The following is a 23,325-nucleotide window of genomic DNA, read 5'->3' as shown; positions in this document are numbered from 1 at the left end:
AACTCCCTCTCCGACATGAAATTTAGCAAATCCTTTCATTATTAAAATGGGATTATATTTGTACCCTAGATTCTATCCTACTAGATCAACTCAATCGTCGTAACTGGGATTTCATCTCCATTCATCCATGTCATCATCAAGTTTCTGGTGATGACATCATTGGAAAACTAGTCAGCAACTGAGTTGGCTTCCCAGTAAGTGTGTCTGACATGAGTCTTTTTGAACTTGCCCAACTCAGATTTGATGTCCTCTATGATGTTGGAAATTATCTAGGAAGGTACAGATTGACCTTTGATGCAATTGATGATGTTTAGGGAGTCGTCCCAGGTACTCAATCCTAGAGGCGAAGGCCATCTTAAGCATTGGCTTCAGCAAAGTGGTTTGTCTGGTGACCAAGAGGGAATGAAATGGCCGCAATTCCTCCACCTGAACTATTTCTAATTATGTCTCCACTTCGGGTCGGACCGGGGTTCCCCTTTGCCACCCCATCAAAGTTGGCTTTGTACCATTCCTCAAGGGGAAAAGACCATCTTGCTTCATGTCTTCTCATGGGCCTATCTTTCTTACTAGCTTTTCTGATTCCACCTTCCTTGATATTTCCTCCTTTAGTTATTGCAAAGTTCTCCAGAATGAGACCTTCTATTTTCTCAGTGATTATGAACTTTGGAGACTCTCTTTCTCTGAATATTCTATTGTTGTGCTATTTCCAAATTCCCCAACAGAAGTGTGGGAGAGTCCAGGAGCTCATTAACTGAGAGTTCAAACTAGAGTGATGGCTTCTCCACTAGTAGAAGAAATCCAAGATACTAGCCAGGGGGCACCAACTTAATCCAAGATCCTTAGTTAGGAAGATCCACACCTTGGAAGAGTAGGGGGAGTGGATGAATAAATGATTGACCGTTTCCAGTTCATGCTTACAGAGGAAACATCTATTGGGGATAATTTGGCCTCTCTTGGCTAAATTATCCAAGGTGAGAATTTTTTCTTGCAGGAGGAGGTAGAAGAAAATGTTGATTTTAGGTGTGAGACCAAAAACCCAAGCTTTGGCCCAAATAGGTTACTCCATCCTGTCCCATAAAGAGAAATAAACAGAAGGAACAGAATAAAGCTCGTTCAAGGTGTCTCCCCAAATGATGGAGTCCCTATCATTTTTAATGAAGGTGACATTCAGTAAAACCATCAGGGGGTTAAGGTCCAATGATATCACAGATAGGTTGTGCCAGCCATTCTCTAATCTATACTCCCTAACTTTCATGCCAAACCTTTCTATGTATTGCTCTGCCCATCTTTCATAGCTAGGGTGGTTGAATAGTGGTCCCTATCATGTCTAGTTGTCCTACCAAAATAAAATATTGTCACCTTTGCCTACTTTCCATTTGGCCTTGGATTTGGCTAGGGGTTTGACCTTCAAGATCCCATTCCAAATGTAGGACCCCTGGGGGATCTCAGTCTCATAAATCGGGAAAATGAGGGATTGTCTTCTCAGATATTTCTCAAACAAGATATCCTCCAAACACCTATGCTTTGAAAAATGTGCCATAGCTATTTGGCTAAAAGGGCATTATTGAGATGTCTAATTTTTCTGATACTAAGCCCCCCATGGCATTTGGGAAGGAAAATGAGGTCCCAAGAAACAAGGTGGTATCTTTTGTGATCTTCAGACCCAGACCAGAGGAAGTCGCTCTAAATCTTCTCCATTCTGTCTGCATATTTGGCCGAGATACCAAAGAGGCTTAAGGCATAAGTAGGGAGGTTTTGGAATATGGATTTAACTAGAGTACACTTGCCAGCCTGACTTAGGGTGGCCCCTTTCCAGTGAGCGAGCTTCCTATTGAATCTATCAATGATGCTATTCCAGAATGAATCCAGGGGTCTAGTGCCCAGAGGCAGGCCAAGATAGCTAGTAGGAAAGGACCCAATGCCACATCCCAAGATGTGAGCAATTTTCCTTTGTCTCTCCAAAGGGGTATTGATAAAGTAAATCGAGCTCTTCTCCCAATTAATAGCCTGGCCTAAGCCCCTAGTATAGGTGTTAAGGAGATCCTTAAAAAATTTGGCTTCTCTAACATAGGCTTCTCCTCCCAAGATAGTGTCATCCACAAATTTTTGACGAGTGGAGGAATAGGAACCCGAATAGGGCTTGAGCCCTTGTAAACTCCTATCTTAACTTTTCCTCTAGATAAGTCTTCCCAAGCATTTAGCTAGGATGATAAAGAGGATAGGGGATAAGGGATCACCTTGCCTTAGTCCTCTTGAAGGGAAGAAGAAAAGAGAGGGGGAGCCATTAACCAAAACAGATAAAGAAGGAGAATTAACAAGTTGAGAGATGAGCTTACAAACCTAAGCATCAAACTCGAAAGCTTGAAGGATAGCCATAAGGAAATTCCAGTCCACCCTGTCATAGGCTTTAGACATGTCTAGTTTGAGCATAAAACCTTCCTTCTTACTAGCCTCAAGAGAGTGGATGACCTCATGGACTGTGACAATGGAGTCAAGAATTTGCCTCTTAGGGACAAAGCCAGTCTGCTGAGGAGAAATGATCAAGTGAAGAATGTTGAGGAGCCTGGAAGTAAGGACCTTAGATATGCTTTTATAGAAAGAATTATAAAGGCTAATAGACCTGAACTTGTCCATTGAGTTAGCTCTCAAAATCTTGGGAATGAGAATCGCGAATGTAGCATTGAGTTCTTTCAAAAGATTTCTAGCTCCAAAGAATTCTTGAACAGCCTTAGTCACATCCCTATTGACCACCTCCCAATAGACCTGGAAAAAGAAGGTTGAGAAACTGTCTGGGCCAGGAGCTTTGTCCCCCGAAAGAGAGTTGAGAGCCTGGAAGATTTCTACTAGGGAGGGAATAGCTTTTAGTATCAAATTGTGATGTGCTTGCAACAAAAAACGAATAGCAGACAAAATGTCTACTTGATCAGGCATCGAGAGAGAAAGGTCCTTGGAGAGGAGGGAAGAGAAGAAATGAATAAATTCATCTACAATCTCATCGTCCTTGAATACTTGAGCTTGGCCCTTCTTAATGTTAGAGATCTTGTTGTTTGCCCTGTGTTTAAGAGTGGTCAAGTGGAAGAATCTTGAGTTCTAGTCACCCTCTCTCAACCAGTTAACTCTAGATCTTTATTTCCAAAAATGTTCTTCCTTTGATATAATGTTGTGGAGATCAGAGAGGATGGCCCTCTCTTCCATCTTGTTTAGATCATTATATTTGAAATGCTAAATTTCTTTTTGGATGATACAGAGCTAGTTGGTCTTCTCATCATTATCCTAGAAAATGTGGCCAAAGTTCGACTTATTCCAAATCTTAATGTTTCTCTTCACATTTTTCAATTTCTGGGAAACTCTGTACATAGCAGTGCCTTCGACCTCAATATTCCACCATGAAGAGATCTTGGATTCCAAAGTCGGGTGGGTAATCCACATTTTCTCAAAATGGAAAGAGAACGTCCTTTTGACAACAAGAGGAGAGATAGAGAGAGAAATAGGAGAATGGTCTGAGCCTATTCTAGGGAGAAGGGAAAGTCTATAGGAGTGTGTCTGTAGCCACTCGAGAGAGATGAGGGCTCTGTCAAGATGAACTTAGATACATTCACTGCCAACTCTTCTATTAGACCAAGTGAATCTTCCTCCTTGAAGGTCCATGTCCATGAAAGCTAGGTTGAGGATGAAGTTGGAGAGGTCAAGCTTGCTATCCTAATCTAGGGCAAGACCACCACATTTGTCATCATCAGTGAGAGGAGAGTTAAAGTCCCGCATGATGATCCCTTTGTTGACATCATAGTTGGTGATGACAACAAAGATCTTATCCCAGTAGGATTTCCTTTCCCTTTTAGAGTTGGGGGCATACAAATTCAAGATAAACCAAGAGTCATCACTATGGATATGAGACACCTTGCATAGGAGAGCATTATCATCATTGAAGATGGAGATCAAGCTAAATGCCCTGTTGTTAAAAAGAATCATCACCCCTCCTAAGGCACCATTTGAGTCAGTGGCCTCACAGTTCATGAGTTTGCTGAAAGAAATATTTTTAACCAACTCCCTTTTCATGTTGGTCTCTTGGATCAACAAAAAATTGGGTCTTTGATCTCTCATCAAATTTCTAACTAGTTCCTGTTTATGAGCCCCATTAAGGCCCCTTATGTTCCAAGAAATGACCTTCATTTCTTACTTCCTGAGAATTCCTTGATGGTTCTCTGGCTCCCATTTTCAAGGTTCCTTTTAGTTTCTTCTTGCAATAGTTGATTGGATTTCTTCCTTCCTTGTTGCTTGGGGGTTGTCCCAACATCAACCCTAACCTTGCTTCTGGTTGTCGCAGGGGACAAAGGGGGGTGGTCATGAAGTTGATTCTTCTTTTTCTTTTTTGTCATGCACCAACTATTAAGGCTATCAAGAGAGCAACTATCAATCCACTCTTCCCAATGAGAGATCTGGTCAGGAGATGCATTATTGATGAGTTGAAGGAGTTTTGCCTCCAATACCTTGGGAACAGATAGGGCAATCTCCTACTTGGAATCCATTCCAGAGGGATGGATCGGGGAAGCCAAAGGCTTGGGGGATATCTTCTGAGGAGAGTCCTGCTTGCAATTGGAGCAAGGGGTCTCCATCCTCAGAGCTTCTCTCTCATTGGAGAGGGGTGGTTCCTGCCTCTTTTCATTCTACCTCTTGTCATGTTGTTCAAGCTCTTTTGGTGATATACCTCCCTCTTCAGCCATGACTTCCTTGGGGGGGTGGGGGGGGGCTACATCAGTTGACACCATTTGAGCTGGATCACCCATGTTAGCATCAATCTGCCTGGATGCATTCTACTTTTCTTCCTTGCTCTTCCATGAATCTGAAGGCTTGGAGGGTTTGTGCCTCCAGATCAGCTTCTTCTTTCCTTTGGTGGAAGAGCGAGAAGGGATAGATTTCTTCTTAGCTTTGTCTGAGGTTGTTAGCTCCTTGGTCTTCTATTTTTCTACCCTTGGGCACTGATGAGCCTTGTGACCAACCTTTAAGCAATGAAATTAGGTGAAATAAATAGTTTCATATATTAGTTTCTAGATATGTACTCTAAGTTTGGAATGAAAGGCTACAGTCTCAGGCATATCTATGCCTTCTCTAACACCTATGTAGATGCGTGCGTAGTTGAGATGATGCTTGGAAGCTGTGATTAGATCCATAGAGAGGAGTTCACCAAAAGTCCTTGCAAGCCCCACAAAAATATCCTTGTTCCAAAATTCTAAAGGCAGCTTGGGTAATCTAACCCAGACAGGGGCTTGAACAAAAAAGGTGTCGCTCAAATTTAGTTTAGAGGACCACTTCTGCAACACCAGAGTGGATCAACCAAGAGCCCATTTTCCTTCACAAAGAATATTGGCCAAATCTTCCATGCATGTGAAATTGAATGACATGAAACCCTTTTCCATAGCCATGATCGAGACTTGGCCTTTGAGGGCCCAATGCTTCTTGGTGTAAGTCTTGACATTATCAATGTTTGGTCTAGGCCCCAGAAATTTCCCAATCAGTGTTGAAGCCATGGATCGAATGCTATGATCTGCAATCTTGTCTGGGATGGCAATGGCACAAGAGCCTTTCTTAGATTCAGGTAGAGTTTTGACAGGTGGGAAAGAGGACTTACTTGAGGGTTTGACCCCAAAAAGAGAGGACCATTTTATAGCTCCTTGCTGGTCCACTTTGGAATCAAAGGAGTCTTGACTACTTCCTTGGGGGGACATCTAGGTTCGCATTCATGATCTCTGACTGGTCCCCAGTACCTGAAGCTGCCTGACCATCCCCCCTTACGACCTATGTTCTAGTCCAAGGATCCAATCCTGATGATCCAGAGAAATCCCACCCTTACGTGAATTAAAATTTTGAAAATCTCTGTTCCCTCTGCTCCCTCCACTCTTGCTTAGCATTATTGTTTTAGTCAAAAAAATGCCAATTTTTTTTTGATTATGGTAAGCATTAGATACTGCTCTCCTAAAGGCTTCTGCCATAATGATGAAGAGGGAGGGAAATAACGGGTCTCGTTGTCTAATACCCCTCGAAATTTCAAAGAAACCTTTAGGCATCCCATTAATGAGAACTAATTTTTTTGAAGTAGAAATAAATTTAAAAATAAGATTGATCCATTGATGGGAGAATCCAAAAGCTTCAAGAACCTTACACGTGAATTTCCAATCAACCATATCATAAGCCTTTAAAAAATCCAATTTCATGAACATGCATGGCTCTTTCCTCTTACAAGCTGAATGAATGGTTTCTTGGATTGTAAGAATGCCATCAAGAATGGATCTACTAGGAAAAAAATCTGTTTGTTCCTCAGAGATTAACTTTGGGAGGAAACCCTTAAGTTGATTTGCAAGAATCTTGGAGAAAATCTTATAAACTGTGTTACATAGTGCAATAGGTCTAAAATCCCCTGCAATCTTAGGCTCATTCCTTTTGGGAATCAATGTAAGGAAGGTGTAATTCATTTCTATTAATAGGGCTCCTCCATTACTTGATGCTTCAATGGCTTTCGATAGATCTTCCCCAATAATATCTCAACATTTTTGGTAGAAGAAGGCCTAAAAACCATAAGGGCTTGGAGATTTATCCGGGTTCATATTGAAGACCACTGATCTCACCTCTTCCAAAGTAATAGGTTTATTTAATATCTTATTATCCTCAGCTGATATTAGTTTAGGGATAAATTTAAGGATTTTATCTTGCACCTCTCTATTCAAACCTACGTAATTATTTAATAATTCTTGGAAGTGTGTCACGATGGTGTCCGCAATTTCATTTGGTTTCTCAGTTCATGAACCCAGGCAGTTTTTAATACTGGTAAATTTTCTCTTTGATCTATTATAAAGGGTGGAGTTGTGAAAAAACTTCGTATTCCAATCCCCCTCATCTACCCACTTTTCTCTAGATTTTGGTCTCCAAAAAATTTCTTCTTTCGATAGTATATCCTCCTATTTAGCGAGTTCTTTTTCTAACAAAAGGCTTTCATTGTTCATGCCTTTCCTAATTCTTTTTGAATTTAAGTTACTTAGTCTATTTTCTATATCTATTTTTTCTTTAAAAATATTGTTGAAATGTTCTTTGTTCCATCTTAGAATCTGCTCTTTGAGCATCTTCATTTTGGAGATGAAGATAAACATCTTAGAACCTTCAAAATTGTCTTGTGCCCACCATTCTTTTATATTCTTGATGAAATTCAGATTGAGGAACCATATTTTTTCACATTTAAATGGTTTCCTAACTGGTTTAATTGGCTCTATAAATTCTAACCAAATTGGGAAACGATCAGACCCGACAATTGGCAAAATGGACGAATGAACATTAAAATTGTTAGCATCTAGATCCCCTATAAAAAAAATCTATCCAATGCAATGTATGCAAAATATTTCCTTCTATTATTCCATGTAAAATTTCCATTATTGGTTGGTATATCAATCATACTATGCTTATCATACCATATTTTAAAATCTAGAGATGATTGCGAGAGTTGTTGAATAACCCCTATTATTTCTGATGGATCTAAGATAGTATTAAAATCTCCTCCTACAAAAAAGGATCTATCCTCAAAGCTATTAATAAAAGTACTAATTTCTTCCCAGACAAATTTTTTCCCCATATGACTAGTCGGGCCATACACATTAATTAAAATAAATTGCATATTTTCCTTTACACTTTGGACATTAACACTGATCTAGTTGTTGCTATTTTTTAGACCAACTATAGATACCTTCCTAGGGATCCAAAAGATTCCTAGACCACCTGATGCACCTACTAATTCTTGAAAGATCGAGCACCATAGGCCTAGAATTTTATCTAACTTTATTCCTTCAACCTTATTTAACTTTGTTTCTTGTACTAAAGTGATTTCTGATTCAAAATATTTAAGGTTATGCTTTAATAACCTTTTCTTGCTAGGGGCATTTAAGCCCCTAGCATTCCATTTTGTAATCTTCATGCCTCCTTGGGAAGGCACTTCCCCTTCCCGTTGTTAAGTAATTGATCAATCTTTTGCTGTTCTCTACTAAGTCCCTTTGCTTCCTTGAGTTCCTTCAGTGGTCTTCTGCCTCTTTTACCTTTCATTTTTCCATATTTAGGTGAGTTCAGACCTTCCTAATTCACCTAGATCCTGAGATGTTCAAACTCTTTTTCTATACTATGAGAAATATGATTCTTGTTGCTGATCTTTCCTCCCATATCTTTAGTTTCAAGTTTTCTGATGATCTAATTAAAAATACTAGGCTGATATTTAGCTTCAAAGTCTAATCCTTGCACTCTGTCTCTACTAGCCTCTTTGTCTCTAAGTTCTAAAGCCATCACATTTTCACTGTTCTGAATCTGCTCCTTGATGTTATCCTTAGCCTCTATCTTCAAAAGATCTCTTCTAAAATATTCGCATGTGTAGTTGCCACCTCCCAATTAAATTTTTTTCTAGATTAGTTCTTCCTTTTGAGCCTCTGAGTTGTCCTCAATATTCTCATAGCAGAATACCCAGATTAATTCCTCAGATAATTGATCAAGGTCTTCATCTCCTGATTCCAAGTTTTCCATTGCCGAATCCATAGTAATATCCTTATTAAGGAAAATTTGTACTTCTTTTACCATGGAACTTTCTGCCTCCTTTACATTGCCATCCACTACTTTTTGGTTGACTACTGGAGTAAATGGTGAATTATTTGAAGTTGATGGAGTTTGCTAGAACTTGGAAGATCTGATGGCATCATCTTTGCTTAGAGTTATTTCTTTAACAATTTGACTCTGACACTGCTCCCTTTTCAGAACTTCCTCTGTGGATTTGGGAGTTTCATCTATATCTACTTTTGATCCAAATAATAGCAAGTTCTCTAATTCCTCTATGTTGAATTTATCAAAAATCCCTGCTACCTTGTTTTGTTGAGAAAATGTTAGCCTTCTATCTTGATCCTCACCTGTAAGATTATCTTACTTATCCAAAGTGATTTTGCTATGAGAGATGTTCCCTTCCTGCTGATTAGTAGCCATGGAACCAAATAGGTTTTGATCCCTTTCAATGGAAGATGGTTGATCTTGAGCCAGTTGTGGATGAATCCCACTAATTTCCATATCTTTACCTTCTTTTGATGATGTCCCCTATCCTAAGATATTTTTTGACACTTCTTGTCTTCCTTTAGTTCTCCATTTTTCTTTAGCTTTGTTCCCTTGTGAGAGTTGTGGACTCATCATATGGCCAGCCACTATAATGGATTTGAGTCTTTTCTTCATTTCTACATTTTTTTCATTGATAGTCCTTTCTCTACCTCGAAGATCTGTTTGAGTCTTACTATTTTTCAAACACGGTGAAGAGGTGTTCAGATCGAGGGACCTTTTCCTCCAATTATTTTACTAAGCTCTTATCTTTGGGAACTTACTGAGGAAGTCTAAAGTCAGAGGTAGAGATTTGAAACTGTTGTTCTTGTTCCCATCTATCCTTATAATTTCTAATATTTCCCCCTCAAATAATTGCAGATTTAAATCATACAATGTTTTTTTTGTAATCACTTTCCAATGCCCTCGAGGTGGTCAATTAAACCTTGTTTTAATGAGCAGTTTAACATTGTTGTGATTCTGATAGGAGGAGTCTACACCTATGAGCTCTCCCAAGCCAGACCTTAAAGACCTAAGAATCTTTATTTAATTCAATTCAGGTGATAAGGATTGAATATGGACCCAAATTGGACATATAATATCTAATCTTTCTATACTAAAATTCAGATGCCATTCTATAAATTTAACCATATAACCATTGAAAAAGAATTCAGATACATAGATGAATTCTTTTTGAATGGATTCATCCTTACAATGTAAGTATAAAAATTTATCCAATAAGTAAGAGATACTTACCTGTTCCTCATAGTTTTTTGCTAACTAGTTTGATAGAAAGAACAAATCATCCTAGGGGCCACTCCACACCACGAAGATTCCAACTTTTTGATAGTCATTCCATATATCTTCAATTTCTTCATCGTGTAGAAAGATGGAATTATCTTCACTTTTTGGAGAATTCTGAGACCCTAGATTTCCCTTAGGGTTTAAGGCATCCACATGAGCTCCCATCGCTAAACACCAATGAGGAGGAATATAAGAACATGGCTAAGAATTGACTAGGGATGAGACAAAACTAGGGCTAATAAAGTGGCATGAAGCCGATGACACTAGTTTATCAACCTTTAATGGATGAGGGGAGGGTTTACATATATTGGGGTGCACATATTTTGTCAAATTAAAAACCCTAAATTGATTGTCTAAATTTTTGATGGTGAAAAATTGAGCTTGGTGGCTACTAAAAAAAATTGATACAGTGTGGAAGGATTCAACCTGTGACATATTTGGAAAGACTGCCTGATTACCTATAATATTTTCCTGAGTAGGTGCTTCGTGGTGGGATTGCCGATTATGGCTTTCTTTTTCACCCAGATTTTTCAGAATGGAATATTTGTTCAAAGTTTTGATGGCAAAATTTGAATAGTATTGATGGGGACACAACCCAAGCACAAAATGGACACAACAGGAAATGGAAAATTTTATTAACTGTGAAAATATTCTAGTACACTTAGTGCAGAGAAACAGACTCCAAAACATGCCCTATGGGCTTACAATAGCATAAATCTGGAGATAAATTCTTCTCCCAATACCTTCTCTCAAACTCTACTCCGAATTGCCTTTTACAATGCCAGAAATGTTATTAAATAGACCCCGAAGGGTTAAGGATTAGGAATACATTCTAGAAAGTGCTAGTTGGCATCCACCGACCAAATAGAAGGCTCTAGAAGTCGCATTAGAAGTCGGCACAAAATTAGAAGAATCCAGAAATGGTAACCAAACTTTTGGGAGGCATAACTGTTGAACCGTAGCTCCGATTGACGAACCGTTTACATTTTTGGAAAGCTCTAAAAGTGCTCTATAGCCCTATGGACCAGCTTGGCTTGTCCCTCATTTTTGGCCATATTTGAGGTCATTTAATGCCCATAACCTGACTTTGAAGCATTCTTAGAATGTCTCCAGAAACTAAAAAAATGCGATAACTTTCAAACCGTGGGGCCTTTTGACCTGATTCTTTTTCTGGAATGCTCTAGATTACAATGAAAATCATCCGACCAATTTACACCTTTTAGTTCACCAAAATGATGGCTCAATTACATACTCCTATTTTTATGGCATTTACACGTATCTCAAGGTGATTAAAAACTCTAACCTAGAACACTGATAATGGAACGGTGAGAGTTGGAACCTTTATTTGACCGAAATGGGTATCCAAAAATGAAAACACATGAAACAGAAACTAAGTCTAAGTACTTTTTTTTTGGGTGACACAACATTGCCCTTATACCTCTGGATGCTCTTGCATCAAGTATAAATCTCAGCTGTCCGCCAAAGAGGGTCTAAACCATTGCTTCCTGGAAGGTTTGAACTTTTTGCCTATAATTTGATTTGTTCTAGAACTTATTTTTTTGAAATGATGATCGTCTGCCTGTCCTGCTTTTTTCGCTTTTTATAAATTCACCATTTTCTTAACATAAGACAGTTAAATCCAATCTTATTTTCTAAATATTAGGAGTTTTATTTTTAATAATAAACTCTAAATAATATTATTAGTTGAATTAATAAATATATTATTAAAACATCTCATAATTAACTAGAGAGAGAAAATATTATATAATAAAGTTTATTTTAATTAAATTGCATAAAGCGTATGCATGAAAATTAAAATATAATAATCAAAGACAAAGAGTTTTCACATGATTGCATAATCAAAGCCTTGATTTGGGGGAAAACATTCTTTATTAAGGAAATCATAGCTCATTTCTAGATACATGGGTTTGGAGGAGCCAATTTTTTAAAAAGAGGGTTTTCAAAGGAAAAGGAAGATTCTTGTGTGTTTGTACGTTCATTGTTTTAGCATTAGATCCAGGTAGTATCTTGTGGGTTTGTGCAGTAGTTGCTCATTCTTCAAACTCTTGTCTTCTCCATGTTGGTTGTGTTTCTGTTTTCAGAATTTCTTTGAATTGAAACTCTTATTTGAGAAAATTGATTTCTATTATAGAATTGTCTGTGATTTAATCTAAAAACCTTTACTAAATATTGAACTTTAGGGTTTTCAAAACCTAATGAATTATGAAATTTTCTTTTTTATACATGCTTTATGTGACATGTGATTTACTGGTGCTGAGATTTTCGGGTTTGACTTAGCTTTGGCCAGTTAGGATGTTTACCAGAGGCTTGAGAGTTTTGTGTTGTGATGTTATGATGATGTTTTAATTACGATCTTTTATACCCAACCATGGTGATGTGTCATGTTGTGTGCTATGATGAGTTTGATCAGATATTTTGATGTGCTTTCTAGTTCTTGTGTAGAACTGAGGTGGATGATGTGACTTTCCCAATAAAATCCTTGAGTCTTCGATCAGTTATCCTTGATTTCTTCCCAGTTACTTGTACAGGAATGAGGTGATTATATGATTTATTTTTGGTGATGTCATGTTATGACATGGATTTGGCTTATGTGTACTTGATTTTGGACCAGTCAAGTTAGGATGATCATATAATTGGTGAAACTGATGATTTTGATTAGTGATATTTTAGTGTTTTCCAGTTGCTTGTTTAAGAATTTATGTGTGGTTTATGGTCATTTAAGATCATTTTCTTTTTTTAAACTTAGGGTAGGTTATTTGTATGTAATGTTGCGAAGTGACTTGCAATGGAGGCCGAGACCCTAAAGAGGTTGTCGGGTAACTGATTGTAGGTTATTTTAATAATTGATAACATTTCATTAAATGAGTTTAAAATGAATCAATAAGATATTAGTACCATAGGAAGTCATTAGGGGGTCTGAAGTATTAAAAGACTATTAGGGTAACCTTAGAGCTAACTTGTTAGTATGCCTTGTCTGTACGAAAGGATACTAGTGCCACATAGAGTCACTAAGGGGTAGAGTATTTTAAAAATACAAGACTAGGTAACTTTAGAGTTGGTTCATGTGATGACACTTGCCCACTTACATAGTAGATTTCCTATGTGTCTTTGTTGCCTCTAGGATTAGTTGATACTTGTGTATTGGTACTCTTTGAGATAGTTTGCTTTCAGGTGTTTCCTTGACTGAGATGTTGGTTTTGACTTGTGTTGTTGATATTCGTATAGGACTTGAGTTTATCTCCTCAGAGTGGTGAGAGTGGACCTTTTTGGGTTTCACAAGGTCGGGTGGTAGTGCATTTTCTTATATCATTGAGATCCGACAGTTCGATGTCGTGGCTAGAGTTCCTTGCTCTGTACTCTCTTTCATTATGTTTCTTATGTACTATGATAGATGGTTGTACTCTAAGTGTATTGTATTTGATTTCATAGATCTTACGAGATGATGTTATCAATTTCATGATGTATATTATTTTAGCCTTACATACCTTATGATCTGTATAGTGGATGATTGTGCATTTTGTTTATTGCCAAGTGGCATCCTGTAATTGTATATTGTTTAAATGGAATTTGTAATTGTAGTTATTCTTTAATATGGATGTGTTATATGTTAAATTTAATATTAATTAAACTTAAATGTGATTCAACGTCATGGGACCCTTAAGAATTGTAATCTATTTTATGGTATGTGTTTATGTGTATGTTATTGCTTCTGCTATTTTATATCTGTTGTTCTTATGTTATTATCTTTCAAAAAAAAAATGTTTCGCAAACTTCGTAAATCTTTAAGTTAATTTCTTTTGAGTTCCTTGACAGGAGGTTACATGTACATACATATGTGCATGTATGTATATGTTTAGTAGTACTTTACAAAGACAATTTTGTGCTAGTATCAAAAAATAATCTTATAACATCAAGAGTCATATATCAAATAAATAAAAAGATTAATATATTATTACATAAAAGTACTTAATTTTCACACGTGGACTCGTATAATTTATTAATTGTACACAAAACAAATACAGTGAATTTTAAGCCTACTCCTAGTGAACGACCCAAATCTACAAATTAAACGATTAAAAACAAACATTAACCTCGTTGAGTCCCCTTGAAAACCCTTGTATGAAACCTCTATTACAGCTCAAACTTCTAACTAAACCTTATTATTTGGAGGAATGTCTTTTGATCTTTTATCTTAAAAATAGCAGTGGGGATAGATATCCATTATCATTATCTATGTTTGGAGAATGATGAATCCTCAGAGAAGATACGTTTATCATTATCTATTGTCTATCTTTGGGGAATGATAATCTCCTATATAAATCTTAACACGAACCATAATAATTCTCTCTCCTTTTGAGAAATTATCCTCTCTGTTTCAGCTATGGTTTCTTACAATGTTTTCGCAGTACTTATTTCCTTCATATTTACACCCTTCGTATTGGCAGCAGATAATTTGCAGGACATTCACAACAATGAGACCTTGAAGTTGCATGACATGACCATTGATGAGTACATAGATTATATTAACCCTTCGGCGGTGTATAAATATAAGGTATCATTTTCTATTCAAGTGTAAATTTGATATTTGATATTTTATCAACTTGTATTTTAAATTAACATTGTTTTCTTTTCAGAACATCAATGGAGACAACGTGCTGTGCGTGAAGTATGAGGATCAGCCAGCTCTTCGATCTGAGAAAATTAAAGTATGGTTTTGCAGGCTTCACCTTAATTTCTTTCGAGTTTCAATGCATGAATGGATTTTAGATTTGATAATACATGGTTTTTTTTGGGTGCATGAAGAGGACCGCTTAAACACAACTTGATTCTTAGGTTAGGAGTGTTAAATAGTCAAAATTGACTTATTTTTCTAAACTTAATTTCGGAAAAGTATACTTTTGTAGACATCAACTTTCTTTGAATTACAATGCATGAATATTGTATAGATCTCAGAATACAATGTTTATTTTTTTGGAGGGGTTGCAGAAGGATTCGAAGAATAATCATTTGGGTTACACCAACTCTACAGCGAAAGAGTGCATAGAAGGAACTGTGCCCATTTTGGAGATCTCACGTGAAGTTGTTGAAAGGTTTGGATCTGTGAGAGAATTCTTAAATAGAAGAGGACTAGATAGAGTTCAGACAAATGGTGTCCACACAGATGTTGTCCGACAAGATGGTAGAGATCATCAGGTTTGTTGCTACTTATCTATTTTTTGTTCAATTATATATTTTCGAATATATGGAGGGATTTGTGTTCAAATAAATGATCTTAACTTTTTTTTCTCTCTCTAATGTGGTCAAAGTTCTTAATGTGTGTTGGTACAATATGTCTTTTAGTATATTGGAGGATTTTGGGGGCTCAAACACATGGGTACATTGGATGGTTTAAACATGTTCATATTAAGTACGTTTGATGATCTCATCTCTTATTATTAATGTGGAGGTCCAAACCTACAGGTATATTAGATGACCTCATCCATAATTATCTAATGCTCAAATTTGTGAGCACATTAGATGGTATAAATCCCAATCGTCAATAGTAAGAATTATATCCCCATTCAACACACAAGCACAAAGCATATGTGGTGTCCTCATTCCCAATTCTCAATGTTGAGGCTTTGTGAGCTCATTAGATGGTATAAATCCCATTCATCAATACTAAGACTCACCTTATATCCCCATTTATCAATGTTGAGGCTGCAGCGTACACAAGCACAAAGCATATGTGATGTCCTCATCCCCAATTCTCAATATTGAAGCTCAAACCTATGAACACATTAGATGCCCCCATCTCTAATTATCAATGTAGAGGTTGTCTCTGATTATCAATGCAAAATATTACATATTGTAAGTCTCAATTACCAATGTTGACACTTACTTTATATCCCCATTTATCAATGTTGAGCCAAGAGCACACAAGCACAATACAAACCCATTTGGTGACCTCATCCTTAATTATCAATGTAGAGGCTCATCCCTAATTATCAATGTGGAGGCTCAAACCTATGAACACATGAGATGATCTCATCCATTTGATAACCCCCTTCCCAATTATCAATGTCGAGTCTCAAACCTATGAACCCATTGGATGACCGCGTCCATTCGATAACCCCCTTCCCAATTATCAATGGGGAGGCTTAAACCTATGAACCCATTGGATGACCTCATGCATTTGATAATCCCCTTTCCAATTATCAATCTTAAGGCTTTAAAATAGAATATAGTAGACCACCTAATCTCCAATTATACTTTAACCTATCAGACTTGACACAATTATAAATGTTGATGCGCAATGCCTAACAAGCACAATGAATTAGAAAAGGCACAAGTCTACAATCACAAGAGTCTAATTAGAATTTGAAGATTAGTCATCACAACTAACAACAATCAACCAACACTTAACCAACACATTGTAGAATAAATTGAGAATTATTAAATTAGATTAGAATACGAGTCTTTGAATACAAAATTTAAGATTTTTGATTTAGAATTGACATGTGACATAAAATATAGTTTTAAAAATAATTTATAGTTTTAATTTTTTAAATATTTAATTTATCAAACTCTTCTTCAGAAAAAATAAGTTATAAATTAATTATCTTGATGTTAGACTGTAAGGGTAGCCATAATGAATGGCATAAATGAAGTTTTCTTAAATAACCTAATTTTATCCTTATTTTGCAGTGGGCAGTTGTAACACTGAAAGCCTCTGAAGATATTCATGGAGCCAAAGCAAAATTTAATTCATATCAATTTTCTGTGGAGTCTGATGATGCTTTCAGTTCCTGTGAGCTTTGGTTTTTGAAAGAGTTACACAAAGGTGAAAGTAGTAGTGAATCAATGCAAATTGGTTTGCAGGTTTGAACAAATACTCACTTAATTTCCTTACATTCAAATTTAATAATTAGTATATGATAATATGATACTAAAGTGTATAGTCAGCTTGCAGGTTTACCCCAAACGTTATAACCATGGTATACTTACATTCTTCATTTACTATAAGGTAATGGGTTTATTTTCTACATAAGTTCATTTAAAGGTCTAATTTATTGTAAGGTAATACTTGAATTTGTTTTTAGATCTCTTAGTTTATTATAAGGTAATAATTGAATTGGTTTTCGCATCTCTTAGTTTATTATAAGGTGATAATTGAATTTATTTTAAGCTAGTTTTTTCCTTAAGTTTAAATGCATTTTTTGTTAGATTACAAATGATGCATTTCATTTATATTTAATCAATCACAATTTTATCATCACAATATATAATGCAAATTAAGTAATTGTTATGGACATATTAGTCTTACATTTCTTAGTTACTTTCAAATAATAATTGAATTAATTTTATATAATTATGTTTGTTTGTTTGTTTTTTTTTTTCTTCTGTCTTTTTTCTTATGACTTGTATAGTTGTTTAAGTTTATTGTAAAATGGTATCTATATAGGTGAATGGTGAGGCAAATGGTTGTTATAATCAAGAGTGTGAGTACTTTGTTCAAGAAGGAAAAGAGTTCTATCCAGGAATGCCAGTTGAAGGGCTTTCTGTATACAATGGTCCACAAACAGATAGTACTATAAGCATAAGAAGAGTAAGCCAAAAAAAAAAATCATTTAATTTGTTATCTTATATGAAGGATTATATATTTCAAATCAAATTGCATCTTAACTATAAAAAGATTTTTGTTCTAAATTTATTATATTTTTAAAATAGTTTTATTTCCTTAATTACATTTCAAGATAATTGACTATAACTAAACCATTATGTGTTTCTTAGTCTGTTAGGGGTACACCAGAAGCTATAGTTTGGGAAGTGTATTTACAAGAGAAATTAGTGGGTCATTGGCCTGCACGCTACTTTAACTACTTGTCATCATATGCCAATCGAGTTGATTTTGGAGGAGAAGTGTCAGTGGCTGCTAAGCCTAAAGGGACTCCATATTCAAAGACAGATATGGGCACTGGAGGCTTCCCTGGAGATGGTTACACAAAAGCAACTTTTGTAAGGAATATAGAATTGTTTACTCTTAATGATGTTCCCATAGAAAATAAGTATAAGTTCAATGTGGCAACTAAGAAAAAATGTTATGGCGTAAAAGGATATCAAAGTAGTGACTGGGGAGATTATATATACTATGGAGGCCCTGGAGGTGACAACCCTAAATGCAAATATTAGAAGGATTTTGTAAATAATCTATATCTATTTTAAAATTATTATTTATGTCAATATAATAAAGCCTGATATTTTTTTCTTCTAATTACTATTTATTGTATTCAATTTTGATCTAGACTTAACCAAATGAAAAATAAATTACATATTATTGTTCTAAACTTGATTATATACACTTTTTAAAAAATTGTTGAATTTAGATTATTTTGATGCAAGTATTCATAGCACATGAAAAGTTATCAAAATTTCAAGATAAGGTCACTTCAAAAAAGCATATAGAAAAAAAAACTACCTGTCAAAAAATTATGAAAAATACATAAATTCCAGATCTCACTCTTACCTATCATAGCACCAAAGGCTTTTTCAAAATATGAAATATAACTGTATGCTTTGTGGAGCATACTAAAATAGCTATGTTATATTTTTCAACAAAAAATAGGAAAAAAAATCATGCACATGGGGTTTGAATTTCTTAATCTTATCCATTAAAAAAAATCCTTAGTAGTTTCGAAACTAGATTTGGAGTACTACAATTTTTATGTTTTACACATTTTCTCACTTTGAGTGCATGACTCTCAAATGGATCTTCCAAGATCTAGTTTACCTTATTTTGGATTAAAAAATGTGTCGACTTATACCCCCCCTTTTTGCACACCATCTTGGTGCACTCGTAGACACCTAAATCTGATTACATCACTAAGTAATCTTATTTAGTCATCTTTCAGGACATTATTGATTAAATATTAAATATTTAATTGATTAATCGTCATCCCCTAGTTAATTAATTAATTTATTTAACTATAGTCCAATTGATAAAATCAAATGATAACCCAAAATCAATTTATCAATTAAATCCCTATTCCTCTATTAAATTAAATAAATGCATAAATCTATCTCACATCCTTCTTCTATTTAAAAAATCAATTACAAACCCCTAACCATCCCTAAACCCTATCATTATCCAAATCCAACCCATTCACCCATGCTAACCCCGCTTAGCCAGCTAATTAACCTATCTCATTATGTCCCAACCCACTTGCCTCCTAATCCCATCCTAAGCCAAGCCTAATTCCCCTCCTAAACATGTGCAAAAATTTGAACATGGGTTAAGACTTTCTAACCCAAGCCATAGTCAAAGTCCTCCTCCATCCTCTTACATTCCTATCCAAGAGAATTAATGACTCTTACATGCCTTAATGGTCCTTTAATGCCTCTTACATCCCTCTTCCACACTCCTTCTCCCTCATAACTCGCTTTGACCACCCACTTTGACCCTCTTCCCCTATCCAATCCCCTTGTGACACTTGTAACAAGGCTATGGCTTTTGATGAAGCACAGTCCATGTGTTCCCCCTTCCTTGCATCCTAGCCCTCCCTCATCAAACCTTCATCTTTGCATCTTGGCCCTCCATCTCACTACCCCTTGGCCTATAAATTGAACCCTTCCCCTCTCCCAAATCATCCAACTCTTATGTGAACTTATAATGTCCCTTTGAAGAACAAATCATCAAAACTCATTCTTACCATGCAAGAATCCACACTCACCCCATACACCATATTTTATCCCTTTGAAGGCTCCTATCCATTGAAGGCTTGAAGCACATTTGAGAATACATCCATCATCGCTTGGACACATCAAAACATCAAGGTTGCACTTGGGGAGCTCACCATTCTTGGTTTGTCATCCTCTACAGTGTTTTTGTTGTCTTATAAAATGTATTGTTGTTTAATATAGTTTATGAATGTTATATTAGATTTTATATTCTTAGCACACTAATTTCATAGCATACATTTTGGCATGCCCGGTGGGACCCCACATTCGAATCACTTTTGATCATATCTTGCACTTACTTTGCTAATTAACCAAACTAACATACTATGCTTATTGTTGTTGTGTGTAAGGTTTTTAACACTCTTTACATGTGTATTAATCCCAATCCAAGAAATGAGCTTCCAATCATACTATCCATTTTCCAACAGCAAAACCTGAAAACACATAACTTTCATGAACCCATGGCTATGAGTATGTGGGAAGAACTTTGCGGGATTGTGAACCTAAAAATGTGGGATCGAGTCTATCACAATACTTACCTACCACATGGCCCCTAAATTCCCTTTCTCCATTTCCACCCTCCAATCTATCCACAAGAAAGCATGTCATTTCTAGCATATTCGCTTGCAACACCTGCAAGATCACTTTGCCAACAAATTTAATCCTAGGAACCCTATTTAAACTTCTACCTTCAAACCCGTAGTTAAACCTATCAATGGGAACACCTTCCAAATCAACAAGATCGATCTATTACAAGTTCACTCTGTGAGTATTTCTTCTATGACCCCCACTTTTTTCATCAATTTTTGTACCATGATCCCGCACAATTTGACTACATTTCCACACTGTGGGATTGTAGGTTGACTCCAGTGGGTTTGTTGGTTTTTGTTAACATGTTTATGTTGGATTCTTGCAGGGGGGATATGTTTCAGGAATGTTTTTATATTATGTTCTTTAACTATCTATTTGCAAGTTTACTTAGTTTTTTGCAAAATTCAATACTTAATGCCCTAAAGATAAATTAACACGTTTTCAAATGGAATGAATGATTAAGTAATAAACAAAATCTTAAATGCCAAGACTTAAAAAGAATGAATGTGATGAAGCTTTAGTTTGGGCATTAAAGAATCGTGTGGATCAAGCATCTCAAGTTTAGTGCTTTAAATGAGTTCATACTATCTTGAGTGACTTAAGGTAAATCGTTCTTATTCCCATCTTTTTTCAAACTTTCACGTGAATGATTTATTATGTTGACTTGATTTACTATGTTGACCATCATTGTGAAGTTGGAATAAACTTTTTATGCTAATCATGAGTGTTTTCAAGTAGTTAATAGGAACGACACATTAAGAGCCTCAAAAATAGAATGAATCAAGTGTCTTGCATGTCTTGAGATTGTGCCTTTTAGCACATCTTTGACTTCTCTATTTTTTGCAAACTAGAACCCTTTAAATACATGACACATGTATTAAAAGTTGTTAACAAGAGCATTCACAATAATGTAGGAGTACTTCTAGCGAGTTAATCATCCTCTGGGAAGTGTGTCCCCTTTGGATAGAAGCTCAAACCAGTAAACCCCTCTGATCGATATATAAATGAGAAGAAGGGTAAAATTTATTCTCACTCTAGGACAAGTTTGGGTGAGGCATTTATGATGGTATTTAGACGTGGGAAAAATTTCCCATGATTTCAGCATGGTCAAAATAGATTCTTAAGTGGATCATGCATGTAACAATTGTTTGACACAAGGCCATGGATTTGACTACAAACCAATTTAGTAGCTACCATTTTATCCTTGGTGTGTTACTCATGGTGCAAGAGAATACAAGGCTTCTCTGAAGTTACTTGACATATGTGTGTTCCCTGGTAGAGGCATAAGGCTACTAGGGTTTCATCTCCAATAGTCATTGTCTTGATAGAAGGGGGGCTTTTATTTGTTGTACCTTGAAGGATCATTGACGTGTAAGTTTTTTGATCAACTCTTGTATCAACTCACCTCTTCAATTAGAGGGAAATATCACACTAGATCCAACAAACATCAAAATGGGCACATCCTGATAGGCCTAATGAGTAACACAGTGAAACCAAATTGACCTTGGATGAAAAATGTGCTTGAATTATCTTATTTGTGCAATAGACCTCGTAAAAAAATATTTTTAGAACATACACAGTTGTGGTTACTATCAAATCCTTTTTCTAAAGAGATCACTTCTATGTCTCTCTCAAAGTTTCTTTGTCCTTTGAGAGATTGTTTTCTCACAATATGTCATATCTGTTATCGAAAGAGGCTTATTCTTGTTATTTCAAAATGGTTGTTAGTAAGTCTATTCGCAGTAACCCCACATCTAGTTGATTGTACTTCACCTCTTTTAAATGAAAGCCATTATATCATCCTTTTATAAATACCATTTCTTGGACCTATTTGCTATCCAAAAGATCTATGTTGTCCAACCCAAAGTAAAAGGTATACTTAGCATAGTCACTACATTAACCACAATTGTGATAAACCTAGTAGAGATACCTTATGTTAGACCTACCAAAAACCAAGTTCAAAAAGGCCAAGCTTCCACAAGCAGAATGCAAAAAGTACACTCCTAATGAAAGACTTGCCAAGATAGATCAAATTTAGAAAGAAGGTGTTGAAGTTGCTCTACAAACTGAGTGTGATCATAAAGTTCAAAACTTAACCTAAGATGTGGAGTGAACCAAAGCCTTATCGACTACACTAGCTACACCCACTTTGATTAGGTCCCTCTTCTTCCACACACACTTTTGCACTTATCATATCATAGATTTAAGTCCTTATTTAGGTTCTCATCCTACTTAGGCATTTTATGGATTCATCATCTTTAGGTCATATGCTTTAGACATCCAGCCCCATCCAAATCAACAACATATATCAAAACATCCTCCATCATCTCCATCATACTTAAGAATTTAGTGTCACTTTATTGAGAATTTTCTACCCTACATCCTCTATCCATCGCACTATCTCAGTTATCCCTCAAACTAAGCATTGTTTAGGGTAATCTATCTTTGTCATTTGTGTCCCTCATCACCTTGAGAAAAAGGTTGGGCTCCACACTCGATCATCATTTGTCTTCCAAAATGTCACAAGGCTACCTTAGGGTTAACATCACTATCATATCTCCAGCTTACACATAGGGAAAACATCCTCTCTTTTACTTTGACATCACATCACCAATCTTTAGGCTTCCTAGATATCATAGCATTAGAACTAGGATCATTCCCACACATTTTTCATACATCTTTTTGTATCCTAGAAAATCCCTATATCATAATTGTTATATGCTTAGCAAGTCAAGTAAAAAAAAACATCCACCCACACATACTTGCACTCATTGTCCAAAGCATTTTGCACTTCAACCTTAGAAACACCATTCTTTCCTACCACTACCACATGTCTGACTAAGAACAAAAGGAAGAAGAAATACATGGATCCTAACCTTAGCAGTAATCTAGCTAGTGCACAACCATATCCAACGGTATCTTCAATCACACATGATCCACCACCACAAAATCTAGAGGACTTGGGTCCCTCCCTAGATATAGATACTTTCATGAACAAACTAGGACATGCAACTATTGGTAACGCCATCATAGATTAGAGTAGAGAAACCACCGTGGAAAATTTCTAAGAGACAATGTTGGTGTTTTTGGTTT

General features: G+C 36.1%; 1 protein-coding gene across 1 annotated transcript; it reads left to right on the top strand.

The window, feature by feature from the left end:
- Positions 1-2,472: 2,472 nt before the first annotated feature.
- Positions 2,473-18,096, top strand: LOC149556477 (protein neprosin-like). The gene is made up of 7 exons (XM_089829855.1): positions 2,473-2,569; positions 14,331-14,476; positions 14,559-14,630; positions 14,911-15,117; positions 16,612-16,785; positions 17,369-17,512; positions 17,698-18,096. Exons 1-7 carry the CDS (start codon positions 2,473-2,475, stop codon positions 18,094-18,096), a joined length of 1,239 nt encoding a protein of 412 aa, XP_089685981.1.
- Positions 18,097-23,325: the final 5,229 nt, after the last annotated feature.

Source organism: Cupressus sempervirens, chromosome 5 (genome assembly GCF_028749045.1).
Source record: "Cupressus sempervirens isolate cs-2001-9-10 chromosome 5, ASM2874904v1, whole genome shotgun sequence".
NCBI classification, from domain to species: domain Eukaryota; kingdom Viridiplantae; phylum Streptophyta; class Pinopsida; order Cupressales; family Cupressaceae; genus Cupressus; species Cupressus sempervirens.
Note: the sequence above shows the minus strand (reverse complement) of the source record. Positions and strands in the feature narration are given on the sequence as shown.